Below are 27,491 nucleotides of genomic sequence, written 5' to 3' on the forward strand. Positions count from 1 at the left end.
TATAAGAGCCCTGACTTAGGTCATATAAAGTTCAAGAGTTGAAAAAACTTAGCCTGGGGTTTTCCTGCCTGGATACAAGCTAGGATCAGGCAGGAACCTATCAGGGACTAGTGGGAGTAGCCAGGTAAAGGTTATATAGGGCAGATGATCATGTGACCTCACCCTTCTCTTTCCAGTTTGGAAGCCCTCCCTCCCTCCCCAAGAGCGGGCTCACAAGCGGGATGGTTATCCCTGTGAGCAATTTTTTGGTGTTTTTGCAGAAGCGTTTCTGCAAAGAATTTTAATTTTGTGGCTTTCCAGCCAGCATGGCGGGAAGTCGCTACCAGCCAGCGGTCAAAGGGGGGCACAAGCGGTCATCGTGGGGCACCATCCCTTTCGTAGGACGGCGGGTGGTCCTTCCCGTGCGGGTGGACAGGGGGCGTTCCCCTGCGGGACCGTCCGCTAAGGGCTCAGCCAGGTTAAGGGGTGGTGAGACCCTCACGATGCAGGTTGTGTCAGCAGGAGGCGGTGGTGAGCCCCTCCTGCAGTGTTTTGCTGGTTTTTACGTATATCAAGTTGACTGGGCTGGCGTGTTGGTAGCGGCTTAGTCTTTGCCATCCTCCAACCTTTAGTTTAAAAGTTAGGGACTCAAAATCCAAATTTAAACCCAAATTTCTTAGTTAGCTTTCAAGGTCTCAATAAATATTCCTCTGACCTTTTTAAATTTAACCCTTGGTGTCAGTGTGGTTATTTCTTGTTCGCGTGATTTATTTTGTGTCGTCTCAAATTATTTTAGATAAGGTTTTGGTTTAATATAAGGTAAAGGTATTTTAAGTTATGGGCTACTTATACATTGTAACCCCCTTCCTCTCAGATCTCTAACAGGACTTTTACTAGTAGACATAGAAAATGTGTTCATCTTGTAGTAGTAATAGTTAGACATTAATCTATGTATTAATACTTACTACAGTAGGTGTCACAGTTAATATTGTACCTCTACCAAATGTGAGTCTAGAGCCATAAACTCAGTGACATCTTTATTAACTAAATCACCCGAACTCACAGAATGAGCTATATACACAGACTCATAATGTGTACTTTTATCCGATTACATAATGTTACACATAGGATTGAATAAATTGAGTTCACTTCAAATCTCATGCTCTTTTTTAATAATATTAATGCTAAAATTTGGATATTAAAAAATAAAATAAAAAATACACACAACTTGTGTGCACTGCCAGAGATTGCAGTGCATATAGGTCCACCCATACTTACCTGCATGTGATAAGCTTAGATACACCTGAATAGGAATGAAGTGTGGAAATCATCTTATATGATTGAAAACTTTAAGAGAACATATTTATTTTAAAGAGATGCGTATACTTACTAGGTATAACGGACAACTGTGTCCCTGATCCGAATATATTCTTGTTGGTGTTATAGCACAGTAATAGATGTCATAACAAAAACCTTTCCTAACATAACAAACTTGTAGAGAGAGATTTTTCTTACAATCTGGAGCAGCCAGTCAACAACTGAAAACCAAGGACTGACATGAACACTGCAGGTTTGTACTTTGTTAGAAAATAACTTCCAGTACTGCCTTAGACACTTACCACACATGTAGCTCCCCTTGTAATGCTGCTAAACACACGTGCATGGGAACTTAGGGACTCACTATTCATACTGCCCATATGCATGTAACAAAGCTTATTCAACTGACATGTAGGATCTTATGCTTGTGATGTGGGAAGGAAACTTTGGCTTTAGGCTGTCCAGCTGGCGCGGTAGCACAATGTACATAAAGTAATGGTTCCATCAGTAAGTTACATTGGCAGGGCCATCTGGCAGTCACCTTAAGAACTTTAACTCCAACAGTACATCGGGATGGGTGATAGCTAATAAGCATGGAATAGAATAATGCCTGTTTATTCCTCGGCTGTCATCTGCAAGGTGGCCCCCAGTCCTGGTGCCCTAGGCTGCAGCCTATTGGCTAATCAGGCCCTGATTCTATATAGTGTAGATGCATGTTTATTTAAGCTGCTAAAATACATCAGGGTATTTTCTTTCCCACATCTCCTCACTTTCCTCTTCCTATTGGCATTACTTTATTATATACTGTGGTGTGTCTGGAGGTACACCCCTTTGCTTTGAAAATATTTTACATTTTTTTTTATAATTATTATTATTATTATTATATTTTATCACTACCCAAATCATGCACAACTGAATGTCAGAAAACTCCAAACTGAGTTGCTCAATTGCCTACTATCAATCTGTGAACCACACTGCAAAATGCATTGCAACTGTTACCAGGTATAGAAATAATATGGACTTACTGGGGCTCCCATGCAGCTTGGTTTCATGCCCAAAGAAAAGCTTGTTGATCCCAGTAGTAACACAACCCCGAATGACATTGCAAAAAGCCAGGGCCTGCGCAGCTTAGAAACACAGCTACATTGCAAATACTTGTAAACTTGAATATTTAAATGTAGGTCATTAGGTCAGAGATGGCTCAGCGTGGTTACTGCAGAATCATTCTTTCTACTCCTTCTCACAGGAAATAATGGTAACCAGGTCTGTCAGCAGTCTCGTAGATGTAGTGTTCCAAAGCAATTATCTTATAAATTGTACATTTATTACAAAACTCAAAATGGGCATGTAATGTCAATTTGTTGGGTGTCCAATGACATTTAGAACAGACCTGGATTTAGAACAGACAGCGCTGTCCTTGCTGTGGGGATATGGCATTGCCACCTCCAGCTGTCAAGGGTCGATAGCTGCAGGGGGCAGAACGGTTTACACATTAGGTAAGAGCCAGGCATGCAATATAAAATATCGTAGCTATGCTAAGCCTCCTCCCGTGCCATAACACACGGGGATAGCGCATATTCTCCTGATCGACAGTTAATAAATCTACCCCTGAGCTCCCTGTCTGCAGGTCTCTAAGACCTAATGTTCATAGCCATTGCTTTCAGTTCAACCTAATATCACCTGTCGTCACATTTTCTCTGTAACAATTTCAGTGTGCCAGATTCTAAATCCATTCTCTGTGCACTGTATATGTCCCTCTACACCTGCGTCTTAGACTACTTACTCTAACTCTGTACCTACTGTATTTTTCATTATCTTTCTAAACTACACTATTGTACAGAAGCCATGGCTACTTGATCCAGTGCTATGCCTATTCACTCTGCATGCTCTCTTCCCCCTAGCAGGATGTGTTGCGGCATGGGACACAGTGCAGGGTTGGGGTTTGGGGGTGCAGATGGAGGACTACTTTGCCTGTCCACTTTCTCCAGTGGCGTAAGTTCATCCCAGTTGCCCGGAGGCAAGATACATGTTGGTGCCCCTTTCCCCATATATACCCCACAAAATCTTCAAATTAGGTTTCACGGATGCGTTACCTTGACATATCACTAACACAACAACACAAAAAAAATGAAATAACCAAAAAGACATAAAATAACAAATAAAAAAATAATAACTGAAAAAACACTCAGATCAATATCTATATACATACATCTATAGAACATATATATGTTCCCCTCAGCACTGCACCTCTGTCCCCTCCCTACCCCACAGCACTGCTCCTCTGTCCCCCTCCCTACCCCATGCACTGTATGCTCCTGTCCCCCTTACTGCCCCCAGCACTGTATGCTCCTGTCCCCCTCCCTGCCCCCAGCACTGTATGCTCTTGTCCCCCTCCCTGCCCCCAGCACTGTATGCTCTTGTCCCCCCCCCCCTGCCCCCAGCACTGTATGCTCTTGTCCCCCTCCCTGCCCCCAGCACTGTATGCTCCTGTCCCCCTCACTGCCCCAGCAGCACTGCTCCTCTTTTGTTGTCACCACAGCCACCCCCACAGCACCCAGCCAGCAACTTTATGTCTAAACCGCCCTCCCCTTCCAGGATCCTTTCATTTACTCCCCTACTCACAGCTCCCCCAGGCTCCGTGTATCCCTCCACACACATAGCTGCTTCCACAGTACACACCTCCACCCCACCATCCACAGAGCGGGTACTCACAAACAATTAACTGCAGTGCACTGCACTCTAGGCTGCAGGCAGGCAACAGCCTTTAGTCCCCGACTCCCTGGATGGAGAGCTTCAGCGTGGTCGCTGATGCTAAGCTCCTGCACACACATGACAATGCAGGAGCCTCAGCTCAGCAGCAGCAGCGACCACACGGACCTTCTCCTTGGTGGGCGGCCGGCCAGTGGTAGAGTAAATTATTCAGCAGACGGGAGGGGGGGCAGACATGCCTTAGTGACCCCTCTAAAACTGCCATGCAGGGGGGACCACTCATTGAATATGCACTGCCGCGGGTCTCTGCTCATTAGATATGCACAAGCTGCAACCCGGCCTGAGCAAGGAGTCGGGAGCCCATGCATATCTAATGAGTGGGGACCCAGCTCAATGCATATTCAATGAGCAGGTCCCTGCGCAATGTCACGGGTGATGGGCTGGATGAAGTCGTGTGGTGCACAGGAGCCGGAGGCGGACCAGAAGGAGAAGGGTTGAAACGTGCAGGTTTAATAACAGATTTCATAAATGATAAACTTCACTCAAATACTTCTTTAAGTGGCAGTTAGGGGTAAATCATAATAGAGTCCAGCACGGTACTTGGAAAAGGGGCAGGCAGTTCTGTGAACGTACACTTGAATGGCCAGAGTACATAGAAGAAGATAATGATCCGGAAAGAGATTGATTTTGGTGACAGAAGAAATGGATCCGGAAGACTGAAAGATGATGGAGATGAATCACTGGATGAAGGGAACCAGAGGAATGCTGTGCCGGGTAGCTTAGGGATACGAGCAGGTACAGGAGCTAGGTAGGACTTGCAGCATTGGTGTCAGGAGGGTAACTTCCCTAGTAGCCGGGCGCAGAGAGCAAGGCACCAGAGTCAGGAGAGAAGAGTCGGGATTCGGGAGTCAGCTGGGAGTTGTGAACGACTCAGAAGACTCATTGCACTGACGCTGAGCAGCCTAGGCAGATCCCCTATATCTCAAGAGGGCGGCTGCCATTGGCTGTCAGCGCAGAATGGGTGGAGACCTCTGATCTGGGCCAATCTGCTCCTTGCCCTGAAGCAAGATGGCGATGCCGGCCTCCCGGCGCCGCCAATGACGGAAGCGTCAGACTGCCGGAGCTCCCCTGCTGCCGTCCCTACCCTAGGCCGCCGCTGCCCGCTACCCCGATGCCGGAGCCCGCAATACGCTAGCCGGCGGCAGGCGCTGACGGGTGAGTACTGTACCCGCCGCGCTCCGCCGCGGCTGCGTGTGACACGCAACTTACAGTTAGAGGCGCTCCAGTTTGTGTTGGAGCCCAAACAAACACTTAGTAACTCTGGCAAGGTCTGCAGAGCCACACAACTCCCAGCTTGGAAAATGGAACTTGGGTGCCAATGGAGCCAATGTCCCTTTTAAGGCAGGTGCCCGGCGGCAGAGATCCCAGGGCTGGGATCTTCTGTTCATGAATAGCATGAATCAGGTTGATTGTACGACGCGTATTATCAAATAAAGCCTACCTGGTCGGGGTGGACCAGATCCGGGAGCAAAGGACCCAGCCTGTTGGCCAGCAGCTTTGCATATATCTTGATGTCCACATTAAGCAAGGACATAGAAAAGTCTTGTTAAAGAGAAAGTTGCTTGTGAAAGCTACATACCAAAATTTCAACAGCAGGGAATCTATACATGGTGATGTATGCAGTACTTGGCCTATTGGCCTACTTTTAATTTCCATTTTCTTTAAATTGAGTTATTACTGCTCTGTGACTGAAGAGGGTGCAAATTTACACAAAACAAGAGAACATCAGCAAACGACAGTGATGATGACTTTTGTGTGTAGCATAATCATTGGGATGTAATCCAGTCCGAGTTCACTGGAGGTGTAGGATCTTTTCAAAGCAGCAATAATTTACAAGGCAAAATGATGCATCCCACACCTCTGGCGAACTCTGTATTACATCCTGCCATATGTGTTTAACACATCTGTGATGCTGAGAGTATTTATGCCGTAATATTTTAATAAAATTGCAGGTAGACATATCATATTTTATTGTTATTTGCCCAGGAGCCTTCACAAACTTTAATCCGGCCATGTTCACAGCTAATATTTTTGTTGCAAGCAGTAGTGGATTTACCGTTATGTGGCCAATTGGCCTCCTAGGGCAACTCGGGTCTCAGGGTGCCCGGGCCACCTGCCGGCAAGACAGTGGACTTTACTGCATTTCTACTTCCAGGTCCCAGCAGACTGTCAGTGCATTAATTGAAGTGTGATAACTTGAGGTGCCTTCTCCACATCCACACTCTGCTTGTCTCCAGTCTCCACGTGTTGTGCTGATGTACGTGTGACTTCTTGGCTGATAGAATGAGGAGGACAATGCTGGTGGTCTAGAACCTGTGGGGACAGGACATAGCAGTGTTGCTAGAGGGCATTGCCCCTACATCTAATGGGCAGCGCCCATACATCTAATGGGCAGCTTGTGGGACATCAGAGCAGCAGGAACTGACTTTCAACCCCCTTCCATAGGTTAATGCTTTGACCAGGGGGACTTGTATAAAAAGTTTCCCTCCGGCTGTGGTTGGGCTTGGGGCTGGTTGGTTGGGCCTGGGGCTGGTTCTTAAAATACAGGGGACCCCTAGACATTTTGTCCCCCTGTATTTTGGGAACCAGCCCCGGCCCTAGAGCCTGGGGCTGGTTTTAAAAAATCGGGGAACCCCTATCTGGTTGATTTCGTTATTTTTTAATACCAGCCTCGGCTCTTTCAGCCTGGTGATGGTTCCGGCCGTGGGGGGTATCTGACTGATCCATACAGGCTAAAGCCAAATACGCCAGGAAATTGAAGTCTATTTCCCTGGCGTATTTGGCCGGCCGAAATACGTTAATTAGCGGCCGTATTTTCAATACAGCCGCTTAGTAAATTAGGAATCACCATTCTTTTGAATGGTGATTCCTATTCATATTTTCTGATGGTGTAAACATTCGTATTTGTAAATACAAATACGAATGTGCCAAAAATACAAATATGTGTATTTTTGGTATAGTAAATGCCAAAAATACGAATACGCTTAAAAAAATCATATTTTACTATGCAAATATGATTTTTTTAGGAATATTTGCCTTAGTAATTTTCCCCCACAGTGTCTAAATAGACAGGTTGATAGATGTACAGTGTCTAGATAGATGTACAGTGTCTAAATAGACAGTCAATGGAGCCTTGGTAGCAGGGTCCTCCGATGGTCATGTCCTTCCAGCATCTGCTGGGCAGAAGGGCGGAAGCATCGGGGACGTTGCTAGGCAATGCCCCGAACTTCCATCTTCTGGACTGTTTCTGCATATCAGTGTGCTACCTGCCTGCTCCAGCAAGACTTCTGGCTTATTTTGGTTATACCATCTATAACAGATACAGTAAGTTACAGGTTAACTCTTGTTTATCTGTTTTGTATTATCTCTATGCATTTTTTGCTTTTCCCGGATAGGGGGCTTGGTTCTGTTGTATTACCCCTTTGCCTCACAGCCTTCCTTTTGTGGGGTATTTGGTATTCATTGGTATAAGCTTGTGCATTGTTGCGCCCCTTGTATAATAGTAATTTGTATCCTAGGTAAGGCCTTGTGCATTGTTGCACCCATGATATAGTAGGAACTTATATCCTAGGGAAAACCTTGTGCATTTTTGCACCCATGGGTCCAACTCCCACATATAGGAAGTGGTGTGTTGTCAAGCCCTTTCAGACCCTCTTCTTGCAGGGCCAAGCCTCCTGCAAGCAGCCTTGTACTTAATTAAGACCTGGCAGCACCAGAGTGGGGGCAGACCGAATTTGCCCCCACAAACATGGTTGTTGTAGGAGAAGCCTTTGTTTGCAGGAGGCAAATTGGGTGATGTGGAGACCCGGTTGTGGCTGCCCAGCAGTCCTCTCTCCTAACAACAAGATTGACATAAGTCTTTCATGATTTTTTTGAACTGGCTTGTTTTTATTTCATCATCCATGTCCTCACAGAGGGAGAGCAACAAGCCCGAAGCAAGTGAGGGTACAAGTTACACTAATTGAGGGTCTGTGTCGACAGTTGTCAACATTGACACCAAAAATGGGGGGAAGGTTTGCATACAGTGGACTGTAACTGACAAAACATTCACTTGCCACTTCATTGTGTTGGGATAATGTTATTTAAAGTAGAGGCAGCCAAAATAGGGCCCCATGATGTCTAAACCCATCCTTGTTTGCAATCCATCTATCACAATATACAAATTCTATAACTGATATACAGATGGAGCGGGCATCATCCTTGGCCGGCGCTCGCCAGATCCCTTGCACTTACGAGAGCTGGCGATAGAGACTGGGACGCGCGTGCGTCTCACACGCACATGCGTCCCAGTATCGCGGCAGCTGGGGTCGGTGAAGCGAGGAGGACCAGCGGGGGAGGCGGGGGAGGCAGCAGGGACCGGAGAGCGTCTCGTGCGCACCCCTGGCGGAAGCCAGCCGTTATCGCCAGCCCCTGCAAAGATGGAGCTCGCTCCATCTGTATCAAACATTGAAATCATGCTCCATGAAAACACAATTTTAATAAACAGTCAGCAGGTTTATGTTTAGCAATAAACTTTCATTTATAAAGCAAACAATAGAGCTATAGAATAGAGTACAATTGTCATCCTTATGTAGCCTATATATCTGATTTGCTCATAGGCTAATCCATGAAATCTCTGTCTTTTGAAATATTTTGTTTTTAGCCTTATCCCATATAATTTTGGATTAACCCTACAAAGCCTGCAATAAAATTGGCATATTAGACTCTACCATGTCAGCTTTTCTAGGAATATGAAAATGTTATTATAATTTATAACTATTAGAAATATGTAACTTTTTTGTCAGTTTGTTAATAAAGTTTAAAAATTCATACAAGGAAGGAAAAGAGAAATGGACAATTGGTGAAATGTTTTACTGCTGTGTCATTTTGCCCCTTATGGTCTGTGTTCCATTTTGTCTGATTAGTGCTCTCATGAAAATGGCATACCTCCCAATTTTAATGGGACTGTCCTGTTGTACCACCAGTGGTGGGAGGGGCAATAAGGAGTCTCCCTGTCACTAGCTGCTCCTGTATATTTACAGGTGACAGATCTGGGAGCATGGCGATTAGCTCACAGAGCTCTGAGAATGCCCCCATAGTGACAAAAATGTGGCATTCTACAAGGTCATGCACCCTTTTACAGAAGCTTTGCCACCTGCAGGAATTTTGACACACCTGTTAAGAAAGTTTTGGAGATATGCCAGTCGTGTATCTATAATAACAGGAAAATTTTCACAAGGAAAAGAAATCAGGCGCTACGACAGTAGCTGTGGTTCTAAGTAAAGCAGCTGCTCAAAAATTGGGGGGGGGGGGGGAGTCAATCCCCACCTAGAAAAGAGGCATACAAACAATCAAGCACAAGGCATGTGAGCAGCGCTTAATAAATTTAAACCAGTTTGATGGATAACAGATAATATTTTACTACAATAAAAAACAAATATATGAACAATATATGAACATATGATTTTAATATAAGTTTTTTACTGTGTACCATATGTGCATATCTATTATCCATCAAACTGGTTTCAATTTATTAAGCGCTGCTCACATGCCTTGTGCGTGATTGTTTGTGTATATCTATAATATGTGCAGTGAAGTAGTTTTGCACATGTGCAGTAGGGAAATAAATGGGAAAATGACCACCGTGCCATTTCTTCATAGATTACACATTGCCACATTTCTGGATAGAGAGGCAGTGGACCTAGACATAGACCATACACAGGAACCCTCCAATTAATACAGCCCAACTCACAACTGACGAATGACAAGAATACACATTCTCATACTCTGAAATGATATACAGTATATATTATTTGTAAGACAACTGCAGCTTAATAGCTATTTCAAAATGTATCTAAGCACAGATACTGTAGATAGATAGATAGATAGATAGATAGATAGATAGATAGATAGATAGATAGATAGATAATATTTGCAATACAAGAGGTAGCTGATAGAAGAATCTTTCTGAGTAACTCTTCATTGGCTCCATGGCTCAACCGAACCTGAAAACAACAAATTATACCTTGTTTTTATTCAGAGGACTTGGTCAATTCCAAAAATACCATTAGTTTATTGCTCAACATACAGATGGGTACTTGCACATACACTTATATCGGCTTATTCACAGATGCCAATTGTCACAGCTTGTTGAGGATAATTGCACACACTACGGGTATGCATAAGGTAAATGTAAAGAAAGTGACCCAAACACAAACAAAACAGTATTTACATTTCGATAAATACCACAAATAAATATTTTGTGATTTAATTCATTGCTATAAATTTCAGAATTCTACATTCCACCCCCCCCCCCCCCCTAAAAAAAAAAAAAAAAAAACCTATGGTCCTTGGTCATTGGTGCCAGTGAAACATGATCTCTTAATGCAGTCTCTGACACCCCACCAATTAAAGTCACCAGCCAGGAACACCAGACTATTGTTCTTTATCATCATTAATTAAACATGTGTAATGTATTTTAAAGAGAAAATCTTGCCTTCTGATATATTTACAGTATTTACAGAAATTGCTGATATCTCAGTGAATAGTAGTAGTGCAGGAGAGAAGTTACCTCATAAATGCAAGAACTTTGCTGTCATAATGAGATTGAAGGCCAGAGCCTTGGTCAGTAATACTCTCACTCCAAGAACAGTCAGTGAGAGCAGGTTAATCCTTTCTGGAACACAGAAAAATGTGCGTAGAAGGATTTGTATCACAACATAGCTGCCAATGCCATCTGTCATGCAATTGTAGACTGATGTTTTGCAGATTACTTTGGGGGAGTCTTGTCACAATCTAGCTTTCATTAAACATATTCTATAAAATTATAGCCAAAAGCAAATTACATTTTTTTTTTTACTATAATTCACTTAGAGACCAAGCAGTAGGTGGTGGTAAGCATTGATACAAAGGGGATTTTTGTCATGAAGGGAAGAAAACGCAGGAAACAAGACCTCTGCTGGTGGTCTCCGCAGGAAACGAGACCTCTGTAGGTGATTAGCTAGGAGGAAAGCTGGTAGGCTTGGGCACAGTAAAGACGTATCTAAGGATAACTGTGTGTCCTGATATCTTGAGCATGATAAATGATGTAACTGTTTGTCATGATATCTAAAGCAGATCAGTGCATAAATAATGTTAGTGTATGATGAGATGAGACAAAAAGGTGGAATAGTGTCATTTTTATGGCATCCCAGGCAATCTGGAAGGTTAACTGGCTATTTCATATACACAATGATTATCCATATGCACCAGCTCAGAGCTTGCAGATATCTTGCCCTATACATATCCATATGTTATGACTGCATGATAATGACTAAATGATAATGACTATTCTCCATGTGATTGCAACACTCCAAACCTGGGAGAGTCCGCACACTCACATGCGCCTCAGTTATTGCTCCGCTAATGCATGCCGCCTCTCCTGCAATCTGATTGTGCACATGCTGCTCCCTATCTATGTAATTTTCTCTCTCTCCCTATTAGACTCTCATCCTCTCTTTAAAACTTCAAATGGGCTCTCTCAAGACCCAATCATTCATCAAACCCAGCTCACCCTAAGCCTCTGGTCCATGCTCCTTGTCTATCCTATCTGTGCCCCCCTGTCTGCCCCACCCCTTTAGAATGTAAGTTCTCACCAGCAGGTCCCTTTTACCCCATGTGCTTTCCTTCTCAGCTCTCACAAGCAGGTCCCTCTTCCCCCATATGTTTTCCTTCTCAGACTATATCCTACTCCATGCTCCTTACATTGGCACCTAGCCCTTGGCTTCAACATCCCTGATACAGCAATGTTTTATATATGTCTTCAATATGTGCTGACATTCCACTTGCCGACGCTTATTTCCTGTAGTATTTGATAGTAAGTAAACAGGAGGAGAGTAATAGAGAGAGATAAAGGACCAGCTGCTCATTACCATGCCATTATGGTAATTAGACTATTTTATTTGGAGGCCTGGAGTTGTTGTCCCGTCTTCCACGTTGTCAATCTGGCCCTGCTGATTTTTTGAGAACTGTACATTAAAAAACCAACACGTGTTCTACAAACGATAAAGATTAATATTCATTACTAAAACCATAAATGTTATTGTGTTTCTCTTACCAGGAGCTCTCTGACAGGCAATGAGGTCAGAACTGTCTCCATCTTTGGGCTGGATTTCCAGATCTATTATAAAAAGAAATAAAGAATTTGTGCTGTGAATCCTGAGTAAATTGTATAGTTTAGTACTGGAAGTTTTACTTTCTCAAATGTATAAAATACAGCTTTCATTATGGGCCAGATGTACTGTATTAAGCTTCATAAATTGATAAATGGAGAGTGATAAACAACCAACCAATCAGCTCCTACTTGTCATTTTTTCAAACCCAGCCTGTAAGATGGGAGCTAGGAGCTGAGTGGCTGGTTGTTTATCACTCTCCAACTTATAACTTTTTGAAGTTTGGTGCATCTGGCCCTATTAGAGATGAGTGTTTCAGTTTTATTGAAAATCGAACACACCCGAGCTTTGGGGTTTCAAGTACAACCAAGTCCTGGCTTGGGTCACTTTAGGGTTGATTCTCTGATCCGAAAAATGAATCTTGCATGTTTTTGATAGATTTTGATAATAATACTGTAGGAACAACATGTGGTCCCCCACAAATAAGATGGTTTTGGGTGTATTTATCAATTTGAAAATAAAAAATTCAAAACCAACGCTGAACAGAAACACTTGAGGGCAGTTTTTGCCAAAACCAAACACCACATTTCTTGGGTCCATGCACATGTCTAGTTATTATTACTGATATTTAGGGCAGTGTTTCCCAATTTTAGTTCTCAGTGACCTCTAACAGTGCTTTTTTTACAGATCTCCTCAGTAACACAATTAAAATATATTTAAAATATGCCAGCCAGCAGGAGCAGTTTGGCCCACTGGGACACCGGGCCAGTTCACCAGTGGGCCAGTACCATGCCCACCTCTGCAGGCTGGCTAATCGCAGGACTGGCCGCTGACACTGGCCTCTGGCTCTGACCATGCTTCCAGGATTTGTTTTCCAGCATCTGGAACGCAACTCGGAAGCATTCATCAGAGTGCCAGGAGGAAGGTGACTGGGTGCCGGGCTGGAGTACATGTCTGTGAGAGAGATGGATAGATGCAGGGCTTAGGTACAGGTGTGTTCCCAAGTAGGGGGAGCAGCCTCAGGTAAGGGAGCATGGCTTCCCTGGAATGTCCGTAGCTACTAGCTGCCTATTCCAGGCTTGTTGAAGGGTTTTGGTGGAGCCATGTCAGCTGCCAAGGGGAACACTGCCCCCATTTACAGTGCTGTTTTGACTTTTTTGGGGGGAGTGGTGTGACTCCACCTCCCTGGACAGTCCCTGTCTATTGCGTATTTCACCGTGATGCTGTTAGTGTTTCATAAATGCACCTTTTGAGTCTGAGTCTGTCACCCATATCTCCCGATGCTTGGCATGGCACTGCAAATTCTCTGTTCCCAGGTGGGCCACAAGGACAGCACAATACTTTCCCTTCCGAGAGAGAACTGTGGAGGCTTTTACAGGTCCAACATCACCATTAGTAGAATTCATGTAGATTTCAACATCCTTGGGGTAGAAATCCTTCACAAAACAGGCTGTAGAGGAAGTGTCTTTATGAGACAGCACAAATACTGAGGGGGAAGTGATCTTATTGTCACCTGCAATACAAAACAAATGTGCATTAAGACATAATAAGACGTGGTTATAAATGCTGGCTTCCTGTCAAACTGCGGCTACTATGCGAACAGAGATTTTATTGCAAATTTCATACACGCATATGCAATGCGACTTATGTGCCCGCGTTATTTGATAATCGGCCAGATTGCAATTTCTCTAATTAGCGATCCATTCTGAATTAGGCCCTAAGACAGATAAGTTATCAATATGGCTTTGCTTATATTAATTATTCATTTATATAGCTCCCTTAAGGCAATTAATGAATATGAATGCATTCATGTGAGTGAGGAATAGGGGTTCAGCGGCTTAGTACATCCTACACTAAAAACTATGTTAAAAATATTTGACATAATAAAAGTAGGTAAAAAGCAGTTACAAAAACTGGGGAAGTACAGAAAAAAAATACCATATTAAAAAATGACATGTAATAAGAAATGTTAAAAAACATAAGAGAGACAACAGACATAACAGAGGATAAAAATGTGCTTAACTTATTTAGAGGAGGAGGCAACATGCAGTACCCAACGCGTTTCATCAGTTTGAATGCATTTATAATTAACTTACCATTGTCCTATTAACTTTTCATATGAATAAAAGTAAGAACGTACATGCTATTTCAGATACATTGGTTTGTAGAAATATGTTATTATTTAAAAACTACTTAGTCAGTACTCTAGTAAGGATGTTCTGCTATATGTGCACATGGGATGCTAAAACATTTGCTTAGAAATTAATCCATAATTCTAAAAGAAAATTACTTAGTGGTGCTCCCTACATCACCTTTCAATGCACTTTCGGACTAATCCATTTTTGTATGTAATGTCCATGTTCACGCAACTGAGTGATAATCGGCAGATTTAAAAAGCAAATAAATTGAACAGCATTTGGGTAGGAGAAGATGATAGTCAGCTCTTGGGGTAATGCAGCTTACAGTATACAGTGCCATTCAATTAGATCTGCACATATAATTACAAGTAAACAAACTTGTTTGTTTCAAGAACATGATATTATTGCTATTCTAAAAAACAACATTAAGCAAAAGGGTAGATCTACAGTATTTTACTAATGTTCAGTTTCCTTTTCCTTCACCAACCCCAGATAACAACTTATAGGTTCTGTTAAACTTCATAAGTTATTATATATGTATGGTGCTATAAACCATAAACAATAAAACTACTAATTATTTGTCTGTAATCAGTGTAAATACTTATATAACACAGTTCTCTCTGAAGCTTTTACCATATAACATCCATTTTAGTCATACTGTATAATAATTATTTTATTCTTCAAAATAGGCTTACAACTGTACATGATGTGAGTCAACAACTAACATAGGTGCATATATTTATATATATATATATATATACATATATATATATATATATATATATTATACAGTACACAAAGTTATTCAGACTGTTTTTCTTACTTAAGCTAAACAGATACAAGCTGTACTCTCTCTGATTGCTTGTGGGCCTATGAATATTTGTATATGTTGACATGCTAATAAATTATCTACATTATGATTATATTGTCTTATGATCAATTTTTCAATCATGGAACGCCTCAGCAAATCTGTGCTCACCTGATTCCACTTTCAGTCTGGTACCCAGTCCAAACACTAGAGATCTCGCACCCCCAGCACAGTGACACACTGCTTTGTAGAAATTGTATTTATGTAAATTAGAGGTCAAGTAGCTGATAAATAAATAAACAGTATATTATTTTACTGAATAGTCACTAACCTTATATCAGATAATTAAGTAAATCTAAGCAAACCTTGATTGAAGTGTGACAGTAAAAATTAAACTAAATTACTGTATATAATATACTAATCTGACATCAGCTACTCACATTTCAAAAAGCTACATTTAAACCCAAGATAGATAACAGTATAATGTACCTAAGAAATAACAATATATTTTAAAAAAGGCACCACATAGTCTTACAATCTAAACTTATACAGATACCGAATTTCTTCATTTGTATTTTAACTTACATATTAAGTGCGGGTTAGGAACAGATGTGCTGAAGCCACATCTAAAGCATGTGCACCTCTAATTTCACATTGTGGATGTTCTAAAAAACACAGTGGAGAAAGCAATACATCTGTAAAAGACTCCAGTAAGCTTGTATCAAGGCACAGACATATGCTATTAGCACTTACGGTGAGGTAAAAATCTCAGGAGGCTCTCTCTCTCTCTATATATATATATATATTGTATACCAGCACATGTGCATATCGAGGAGGGGGAGAGGTGGAGTCTGAGCGATGGCAGCTGGCAGTGCTGTTTAATTTTCAGGATGGGCGCTGCTCAGACTTAAGGTGGCCATACACTTATAGGATTGAGGCCCATGGCTATACAGAGGTGGGGAGATATAGCTTCTCTCATTAGGTGCAGCTTCCAGGTCTGACTGTGGAACTGTCACCCACCGCCGCTGCCTTATTTGCTCATGTGACTTTATAGGCACAGCCCCCATGGTGAGGCATGCCTCTAATTATACTTCTCTTCAATAAAGCTTATGCCTGAAGCATGGCCCCAACACCAGCTCCAAGCAGTATTTTATTGAGAGATGAAGCTGATCTATTGCTGCCTAACATTGTCTCTCCCTGATATAATCTAATGATAAAAGAAGGATTTTATCATTTATAAAACAGTTTTTATGATTTTATATATGTGATTTTATATATGTATATATTTAAAACTAGATCCATCCGACTGGGGTAGCATATCAATGGTCCTTTGTGGGCGGCCGTACATACAGTACATAATTCCAACATGGATAGCACTCACCATGGCTTATCCTCATTTTCAAAACATTCTTTAATCAAGACAGTACAAAGTAAACACATCATGCATGAAAGTAAAGTCAATGTTTCAGCCACAACAATGTTTCCATAATAATGACCGCACCTCAGCACCAGGGCCGGCGCTACCCACTCAGCAGCTCCTGCAAAGTAGGGAGGCGCCATGCTGAAAAGGCGCTGTCTCCCTCTCTGCTAAAGCTGCCTCAGCCCTCACTGTCACTGCTTCCTGCACGCCGCCCGCAGCGCCTGTCTGACAGCGGGTGGCAGTATAAAGAACTGCTCCCTGCACCGCGCACACACTCTCCTCCTCCTGCGACCTGCCCCCCTCTTCCTCACGGACACTTGTGCTGAGGCATGTAGCGCTGTCTGTGATGCCTGGATGACATGTCACTTCCGAATCCACCCCCTACCCATTGCTCCCTGCGCCTGTCAGCTGTCAAATGACGAACAGGCAGCAGCGCCGCCCTTCCTTCCCTCTTCTCAGTGTGCTGTGCCAGTGCCACTGCCAGTCCTCAACACTCCGGCCCCTCTATCTCCTCCCCTCTTCTTCCATCTCCTCCTTCTCTCCCTCCTTTCCCCCCTCAGTCTCGAGAGGGGTGTAATGGAGTCCTCAGCGTGCCTACACAGATAGAAGAGGAGGGACTGCACAAGAGTTAAACAGCAAAAGAACAGTGAGTCTTTTATTATACATGTTTATAACAATTTTTTAAATAATTGTAGATTTTTTTATATTAATTTAGACACTTTTTAACCCCTTCCTGACACAGCATGTTTTTGCCTTCCTGACAGAGCCCTTTTTTTCAAATCTGACATGTATCACTTAAGTGGGGATAACTTTTTTTTGCTTTTACTTATCCCAATGATTTTGAGATTGTTTTCTCGTGACACATTGTACTTCAAATTAGTGGTAAATTTGGGTCGATACAGTCTGTGTTTTTTTTGTGAAAAATACCAAAATGTCGTAAAAAAATGGAAAATTTAGCAATTTGCAAAATGTTAAATTTTCTGCTTGTGAGACAAATAATCATACCACTCAAAATAGTTAATAACTAACATAGACCATATGTCTACTTTATGTTTCCATCATTATTTCAACTTCCTTTTAATTTTTTTGGACACTAGGAGGCTTACAATATGAATAGCAAATTTTCAAATTTTCAAGAAAATTTCAAACACTGATTTTTTTAGGGACCAGTTCAGTTCTGATGTGACTTTGAGGGACTTGTATGTGAGACACCCCCATAAATGATGCCATTTCAAAAACTGCACCCCTCACAGTATTCAAAACAGCATTTTGGAAGTTTGTTAACCCTTTAGGTGTTTCACAGGAATTAAAACAAAGTGTAGGTGAAATTTCAAAATTTCATTTTTTTTGCAGATTTGCAATTTTAATACATTTTTCTAAGGAACACAGTAGATTTTACTAGAGAAATGTGACTAAAAATTGATTCCCCCAATTCTTTTGTTTTCATAAATATCCTATATGTGGCCCTAGTGTGCACGTTGACCAAACCACAGGCTTCATAATAGAAGGAGCACCTACTTGATTTTGGAGCCTCCTTTTTATGAGATTATTTTTTAGGCACCATGTAGGTTTCTAGGCACCATAAGATGCTAAAAGTTAGGAACTCCCCCACAAGTGACCCCATTTTGCAAACTACACCCCTCAGGGAATTCATCTAGGGGTATAGTGTACATTTCAAACCCCCAGGGGTTTCACCAATTGTGGTACAACTGGGCAGTGAAAATGAAAAATTAATTTTTTTTACACAAAAATGGAGTTCTGGCTCAAAATTTTTCATTTTCACAAGGAATGAAGGAGACAAAGCACCCCAAAATCTGTGCCCCAATTTCTCCCGAGTACGGCAATGCCTCACATGTGACCAAAAAATACCATTTGGGTGCATGGCAGGACTCAGAAGGGAAGGAGTGATTTTTGGATTTTGCAGCTCAGATTCTGGTGGAATGTTGGTGGGTGCTATGTTGCATTAGCAAGACCCCCGAAGCACCAATACAGTGGAACCCCCCCACAAGTGACCCCATTTTGCAAACTACACCCCTCAGGGAATTCATCTAGGGGTATAGTGTACATTTCAAACCCCCAGGGGTTTCACCAATTTTGATACAACTGGGCTGTGCAAATGAAAAATTACATTTTTTACACAAAAATGCAGTTCTGGCTCAAAATTTTTCATTTTCAAAAGGAATGAAGGAGACAAAGCACCCCAAAATCTGTGCCCCAATTTCTCCCGAGTATGGCAATGTCTCACATGTGACCAAAAAATACCAGTTGGGTGCATGGCAGGACTCAGAAGGGAAGGAGTGATTTTTGGATTTTGCAGCTCAGATTCTGGTGGAATTTTGGTGGGTGCTATGTCGCATTAGCAAGACCGCCGAAGCACCAATACAGTGGAAGCCCCCCACAAGTGACCCCATTTTGCAAACTACACCCCTCTGGGAATTTATCTAGGGGTATAATGTACATTTCAAACCCCCAGGGGTTTCACCAATTGTGGTACAACTGGGCAGTGAAAATGAAAAATTAAATTTTTTACACAAAAATGCAGTTCTGGCTCAAAATTTTTCATTTTAACAAGGAATGAAGGAGAAAAAGCACCCCAAAATCTGTGCCCCAATTTCTCCCGAGTATGGCAATGCCTCACATGTGACCAAAAAATACCATTTGGGTGCATGGCAGGACTCAGAAGGGAAGGAGTGATATTTGGATTTTGCAGCACAGATTCTGGTGGAATTTTGGTGGGTGCTATGTCGCATTAGCAAGACCCCCAAAGCACCAATACAGTGGAAGCCCCCCACAAGTGACCCCATTTTGCAAACTACACCCCTCAGGGAATTCATCTAGGGGTATAGTGTACAATTCAAACCCCCAGGGGTTTCACCAATTTTGATACAACTGGGCTGTGCAAATGAAAAATTACATTTTTTTACACAAAAAAGCAGTTCTGGCTCAAAATTTTTCATTTTCAGAAGGTATGAAGGAGAAAAAGCACCCCAAAATCTGTGCCCCAATTTCTCCCGAGTATGGCAATGCCTCACATGTGACCAAAAAATACCAGTTGGGTGCATGGCAGGACTCAGAAGGGAAGGAGTGATTTTTGGATTTTGCAGCTCAGATTCTGGTGGAATTTTGGTGGGTGCTATGTCGCATTAGCAAGACCCCCGAAGCACCAATACAGAGGAACCCCCCCACAAGTGACCCCATTTTGCAAACTACACCCCTCAGGGAATTCAACTAGGGGTATAGTGTACATTTCAAACCCCCAGGGGTTTCACCAATTTTGATACAACTGGGCTGTGCAAATGAAAAATTACATTTTTTTACACAAAAAAGCAGTTCTGGCTCAAAATTTTTCATTTTCAGAAGGTATGAAGGAGAAAAAGCACCCCAAAATCTGTGCCCCAATTTCTCCCGAGTATGGCAATGCCTCACATGTGACCAAAAAATACCAGTTGGGTGCATGGCAGGACTCAGAAGGGAAGGAGTGATTTTTGGATTTTGCAGCTCAGATTCTGGTGGAATTTTGGTGGGTGCTATGTCGCATTAGCAAGACCCCCGAAGCACCAATACAGTGGAACCCCCCCACAAGTGACCCCATTTTGCAAACTACACCCCTCAGGGAATTCAACTAGGGGTATAGTGTACATTTCAAACCCCCAGGGGTTTCACCAATTTTGATACAACTGGGCAGTGAAAAGGAAAAATTACATTTTTTTACACAAAAATGCAGTTCTGGCTCAAAATTTTTCATTTTCATAAGGTATGAAGAAGAAAAAGCACCCCAAAATATGTGCCCCAATTTCTCCCGAGTATGGCAATGCCTCACATGTGACCAAAAAATACCAGTTGGGTGCATGGCAGGACTCAGAAGGGAAGGAGTGATTTTTGGATTTTGCAGCTCAGATTCTGGTGGAATTTTGGTGGGTGCTATGTCGCATTAGCAAGACCCCCGAAGCACCAATACAGTGGAAGCCCCCCACAAGTGACCCCATTTTGCAAACTACACCCCTCTGGGAATTCATCTAGGGGTATAATGTACATTTCAAACCCCCAGGGGTTTCACCAATTTTGATACAACTGGGCTGTGCAAATGAAAAATTACATTTTTTTACACAAAAAAGCAGTTCTGGCTCAAAATTTTTCATTTTCAGAAGGTATGAAGGAGAAAAAGCACCCCAAAATCTGTGCCCCAATTTCTCCCGAGTATGGCAATGCCTCACATGTGACCAAAAAATACCAGTTGGGTGCATGGCAGGACTCAGAAGGGAAGGAGTGATTTTTGGATTTTGCAGCTCAGATTCTGGTGGAATTTTGGTGGGTGCTATGTCGCATTAGCAAGACCCCCGAAGCACCAATACAGTGGAACCCCCCCACAAGTGACCCCATTTTGCAAACTACACCCCTCAGGGAATTCAACTAGGGGTATAGTGTACATTTCAAACCCCCAGGGGTTTCACCAATTTTGATACAACTGGGCAGTGAAAAGGAAAAATTACATTTTTTTACACAAAAATGCAGTTCTGGCTCAAAATTTTTCATTTTCATAAGGTATGAAGAAGAAAAAGCACCCCAAAATATGTGCCCCAATTTCTCCCGAGTATGGCAATGCCTCACATGTGACCAAAAAATACCAGTTGGGTGCATGGCAGGACTCAGAAGGGAAGGAGTGATTTTTGGATTTTGCAGCTCAGATTCTGGTGGAATTTTGGTGGGTGCTATGTCGCATTAGCAAGACCCCCGAAGCACCAATACAGTGGAAGCCCCCCACAAGTGACCCCATTTTGCAAACTACACCCCTCTGGGAATTCATCTAGGGGTATAATGTACATTTCAAACCCCCAGGGGTTTCACCAATTTTGATACAACTGGGCTGTGCAAATGAAAAATTACATTTTTTTACACAAAAAAGCAGTTCTGGCTCAAAATTTTTCATTTTCAGAAGGTATGAAGGAGAAAAAGCACCCCAAAATCTGTGCCCCAATTTCTCCCGAGTATGGCAATGCCTCACATGTGACCAAAAAATACCAGTTGGGTGCATGGCAGGACTCAGAAGGGAAGGAGTGATTTTTGGATTTTGCAGCTCAGATTCTGGTGGAATTTTGGTGGGTGCTATGTCGCATTAGCAAGACCCCCGAAGCACCAATACAGTGGAACCCCCCCACAAGTGACCCCATTTTGCAAACTACACCCCTCAGGGAATTCAACTAGGGGTATAGTGTACATTTCAAACCCCCAGGGGTTTCACCAATTTTGATACAACTGGGCAGTGAAAAGGAAAAATTACATTTTTTTACACAAAAATGCAGTTCTGGCTCAAAATTTTTCATTTTCATAAGGTATGAAGAAGAAAAAGCACCCCAAAATATGTGCCCCAATTTCTCCCGAGTATGGCAATGCCTCACATGTGACCAAAAAATACCAGTTGGGTGCATGGCAGGACTCAGAAGGGAAGGAGTGATTTTTGGATTTTGCAGCTCAGATTCTGGTGGAATTTTGGTGGGTGCTATGTCGCATTAGCAAGACCCCCGAAGCACCAATACAGTGGAAGCCCCCCACAAGTGACCCCATTTTGCAAACTACACCCCTCTGGGAATTCATCTAGGGGTATAATGTACATTTCAAACCCCCAGGGGTTTCACCAATTGTGGTACAACTGGGCAGTGAAAATGAAAAATTAAATTTTTTACACAAAAATGCAGTTCTGGCTCAAAATTTTTCATTTTCACAAGGAATGAAGGAGACAAAGCACCCCAAAATCTGTGCCCCAATTTCTCCCGAGTACGGCAATGCTTCATGTGTGACAAAAATGGCAGGACTCAGAAGGGAAGGAGTGATATTTGGATTTTGCAGCACAGATTCTGGTGGAATGTTGGTGGGTGCTATGTCGCATTAGCAAGACCCCCAAAGCACCAATACAGTGGAACCCCCCCACAAGTGACCCCATTTTGCAAACTACACCCCTCAGGGAATTCAACTAGGGGTATAGTGTACATTTCAAACCCCCAGGGGTTTCACCAATTGTGGTACAACTGGGCAGTGAAAATGAAAAATTACATTTTTTTACACAAAAATGCAGTTCTGGCTCAAAATTTTTCATTTTCAGAAGGTATGAAGGAGAAAAAGCACCCCAAAATCTGTGCCCCAATTTCTCCCGAGTACGGCAATGCCTCATGTGTGACCAAAAAATGGCAGGACTCAGAAGGGAAGGAGTGATATTTGGATTTTGCAGCACAGATTCTGGTGGAATGTTGGTGGGTGCTATGTCGCATTAGCAAGACCCCCAAAGCACGAATACAGTGGAACCCCCCACAAGTGACCCCATTTTGCAAACTACACCCCTCAGGGAATTTATCTAGGGGTATAGTGTACATTTCAAACCCCCGGGGGTTTCACCAATTTTGATACAACTGGGCAGTGAAAATGAAAAATTACATTTTTTTACACAAAAATGCAGTTCTGGCTCAAAATTTTTCATTTTCAGAAGGTATGAAGGAGAAAAAGCACCCCAAAATCTGTGCCCCAATTTCTCCCGAGTACGGCAATGCCTCACATGTGACCAAAAAATACCAGTTGGGTGCATGGCAGGACTCAGAAGGGAAGGAGTGATTTTTGGATTTTGCGGCTCAGATTCTGGTGGAATGAATGGTGGGTGCTATGTGGCATTAGCAAGACCCCCGAAGCACGGTGAAATGATGAACCTAATAATCCATAGATGTGTGGTATATTTTAAAACACTCCTTTATACATAGGCCGGGTTTGTCGGGGCAAGTGTCACACTGGAAAATAGTTTGCTTTCTTATTCCCTTTTTATAGCAAACTTTGCACCTTTTTTGTGTCCTGCCCTTTTTTCCAGTGGAGGGGATTTCATCAGGAAAATGCTGCCCTGGTACAATACGGGGGCCAGTACTAGAAGTACTGGGGCCCTCTGCCTGCTGGTTCCCAAATATTAGGCCCTTTATGACTTCCTCTTGAAAGTGCATAAATGTCCCCCTCTGGCTGGTAGAACGGAATAGCACGTAAGCGTTATACAGTGCCATCTGGATGATATACACGGCCAGCTTCTTGTACCAGATTTATGTTTTCCGCAGGGCACTGTACGGCTTCAGTACCTGATCTGAAAGATCCACTTCGCCCATGTACCTATTGTAATCCAGGATACAATTAGGTTTTGAGGTGTGGGTACTGGTACCTCGTACAGGGACGGAGGTGGTACTGTCTCCGTGAATTGTTGTCAGTATAAGGACATCCCTCTTGTCCTTATATTTGACCAACAACATATTTTCGGTGCATATTCCCCTGCTTTCACCCCTTCTCATTACTTGGGCAATGTGCGTTTTTGGGAGGCCTCTTTGGTTCTTGCACACAGTACCGCAAGCTGCTGTACCTCTTGAACCAAGGGCCTTAAACAGGGGGATGCTGGTGTAAAAGTGATCCACATAGAGGTGATAACCTTTATCCAGGAAGGGGTGCACTAAATCCCAGACAATTTTTCCACTAACACCTACGAGGGAGGGGGGGCATTCTGGCGGTTCAATTCTTGAATCCTTCCCTTCATATACCCTAAACCTGTGAGTGTACCCTGAGGTGCTTTCACACAGCTTATACATTTTTATGCCATACCTTGCCCTCTTACTGGGAAGGTACTGGCGGAATTTAACCCTTCCTTTAAAATGTATAAGGGACTCGTCTATGCAAATGAATTTATCTGGGATGTACATTTCTTCAAATTTGGCACTGAAGTGATCAATGACCGGCCTGACTTTGAATAGCCGGTCAAAGGTGGGATCATCTCTGGGTGGGCACTGTGCATTATCGTTGTAATGCAAAAATTTAAGGATTAACTCAAAACGAGTCCGGGTCATGGCCATACGGTAAAGTGGGGTGCTGTACAGAACATCTGTACTCCAATATTGCCTAATTTCTGGCTTTTTTACTATGCCCATATGAAACACCAGACCCCAAAACGTCATCATCTCTACTGCATCTACAGGGGTCCACCTAGCAAATGATGACGTGGGGTTTTGAGCAATAAACTGCTGGGCATATAAATTAGTTTGGTCCACCATTAAATTTATAAAATCATCAGAGAAAAATAATTTGAAAAAGTCAATTTCTCTGAGACCTGTGGAATCAAATTGGATTCCTGGGATGGCCAAAAACTCAGGAACCTGGGGCTCAAAATTGTCTGGTGGTGGGGTCCATACGAGATCAATTATTGGGGAGGGGGTCTCAGCTGCTCTACGGGGGCGTCTTTGAGGGGGTCCCTCATCACTAGAGGAGGAAGAGGAGCTTAAGATGAATCCTTCAAATTCCCCGCTTGCCTCACTGGCTGTGTCAGAGTCAGAGGCAAGCATGGCATATGCCTCCTCCGCTGAATACATTCTTCTGGATGACTGGGATGACATTTGGGATGACATTTGGGATGACATTTGGGATGCCATTTTTATTTTTGTGTTTCTGGTAGTGAAATGTTTCAACACGTGTATAGTGTAGGGGGGGTACAAACTTTATTTCAATGTAGTATGTAGTGTGTAGTGTGTATGTAGTGCAGAAAAAAAAAAAAAAAAGGTCCTGCGCCAAAAATTGAGCACAGATGTTGGTCAGTAACGTCCGTCACTGAACAGCGCTCAAAGGCAACAGGAATTTGATCAAAAAAATTTGATCAAAAAAAAAAAAAAATTAAAAAAAGACACCACAGCACCCTCAAAAAAAAAAAAAAGGTGATCAGTGATGCGACACTGATTACCAGTGAGGGGCAGCAGGTGCACAACCTTTGGTGCAACTGACAGTGCAACTGGCAGGTATATATAAAAAAAAACCTCTGCACCCCCAAAAAGTTGCTGATCACCTCAGATATAGTGATCAGCACAAAAGGGGGGGGCAGCAGACACAAAATATAGCACTCTCTATCTCTCTCTATCTCTCTATCTATAACTCTATCACACTGCAGCAGCACAAAATATAGCACTCTCTGTCACTAGCCCTCTCTATCTCTCTCTATCTCTCTCTCTCTATCTCTCTATCTATAACTCGAACACACTGCAGCAGCACAACACAGCACAGCACAACACAGGAAGTCACAAGAAGTAACAAGATCCAGGAACGCTACAAGCAGTGATCAGGTAAGTGTTTGCAAGGATCAGGTCAGTATATCGCGGCAGATAGGCACGGTGACCGCACTGCACGCAATTCCAGACCGGAATGGCGTCTGCAGTGCAGTCACCGTTAGTTTAAATCACCCTCCATGGCTGTGATTGGTTCGTCGGTCCGACGAACCAATCACGGCCTTTGGGGGCGGGTGAAGTGAGGTGGGGTGACACCAGTGTCACCCTTACACCCCGTGGTGATTGGTGCTGTACTTTACAGCACCAATCACCACCGATCCCTGTGTCACCGGCGAACGTTATTCGCCGGTGACACAGAAAACGCTGTAATTGGCTGTTCACACTGAACAGCCAATCACATTGATCGCCGACGGGGGGACGGCATCGCAGCCCTTCCTGGGCATGCAGGGACATGTCTGCTGTCAGGGACAGCAGACATGTTTAAACTGTCACCGTGTCTATAGACGCGGTGACAGTTAAATGGCATGACGTACATTTATGCCATGTGTCGGGAAGTACATCCCGGCCATGACGTAAATGTACGTCAAATGTCGGGAAGGGGTTAAATAATGGGCTGGGTTATGTGCCTAAAGGTGGCCATACACGCTGCATTAGCAGCGTGTGATGCGTTGTGCGCTCCTGCGGGCATCGCATCGCACAGTACAAAAAGTATGTGCTGCACATACTTTTTGTACTGCTTTCGGATCGCATCGCACACACATTGCATGCATGCCGTGCGATGCGATCTAGCCCATAACGTTTGCGATTCTTGCAGCGTGTATGGGCACCTTTAGTGCCTGCAACATTTTGCGGACACAGTACTGAGATGGTGTATGCATACATGTATATGCACCCGAGATCCTCCATAGGATCGCATGTTGTATACGTTCTCACAATGTGAAAGGGCACAAAACTTATGGATTGCAGGAGGGCGCCGCACACCCTAGCACCGCCCCTGCTCAGCACCATGATAAACTAACAAACCGTTTATTTACTGTTTGAACTTACAAAATGGTGAGTGACCTTTCAATCTTTTCTATGTATTGGATCACCCCAAATCTTTTGAGTTTTTTCCTGGGAGTTTCCCCGGATGTTGTGAACTTGTGGATGAGAGTGAGGTCTTACATAGACTAATATATAAAGTATATATGATACATACAGATGCCAAGGATGCCAGTGGCAGGCATCAACAACAACAAAGGTCAGGTAAGTATACTTATCCCTCACCCCATCTAACCCTCCCTTCTAGCAGCTTAAACCTAATCCCCATCTGAATATAAAGCTAACAAGGAAACTTTCCCTGCACATTGCATATTATTCAAATCAAAAAGTTATCAGATTATTTGAATCATTGAATAAATGATAAAAATATATGCAATAAATACCAAGGAATCTGGAAAAAAGTGCTGTACACAAAAAACTGATTCATCATCAATTTAATTTACAAAGCAAGTACTGGCTAAGTATCCCATATCCAAAATGATCAGGACCAGAAGCATTTTAAATAACAGATTATTAAGTATTTTGGAATATGTTTATATTTGAATGAGGTATCTTGCATTTATGCTGTATTTATGTTGTATATATACATCAAACACATGAAATACACACATATATATTTTATTTGTGCACGAAACAAGGTTTTAAAACATGAAACAAAGTTTGTGTACTATCTCAGGCATTGAATTTGAATGCCAACCAATAATTTTCTTGCACATATTTACCAGTTATATATCATTCATCCTGTAATGCCAGCTACAGATGTACCCAGTAGGTTTTCAGCAAAAAAATAAAAGTACATTTGGAAATTATGGTTTTCTGAATAATTTGGAT

General features: G+C 42.7%; 1 gene segment (V, D, J or C); it reads right to left on the bottom strand.

The window, feature by feature from the left end:
* Nucleotides 1–9,723: 9,723 nt before the first annotated feature.
* On the bottom strand, nucleotides 9,724–15,908 carry LOC146081310 (T cell receptor delta constant-like). The segment is given in 6 exon segments: nucleotides 9,724–10,049; nucleotides 10,616–10,720; nucleotides 12,140–12,202; nucleotides 13,441–13,707; nucleotides 15,312–15,424; nucleotides 15,726–15,908. Coding segments are annotated over 3 exon segments (327 nt in total).
* Between the last annotated feature and the right edge of the window lie 11,583 nt (nucleotides 15,909–27,491).

Source organism: Crinia signifera, chromosome 1 (assembly GCF_055691185.1).
Source record: "Crinia signifera chromosome 1, ASM5569118v1, whole genome shotgun sequence".
Taxonomy (NCBI): domain Eukaryota; kingdom Metazoa; phylum Chordata; class Amphibia; order Anura; family Myobatrachidae; genus Crinia; species Crinia signifera.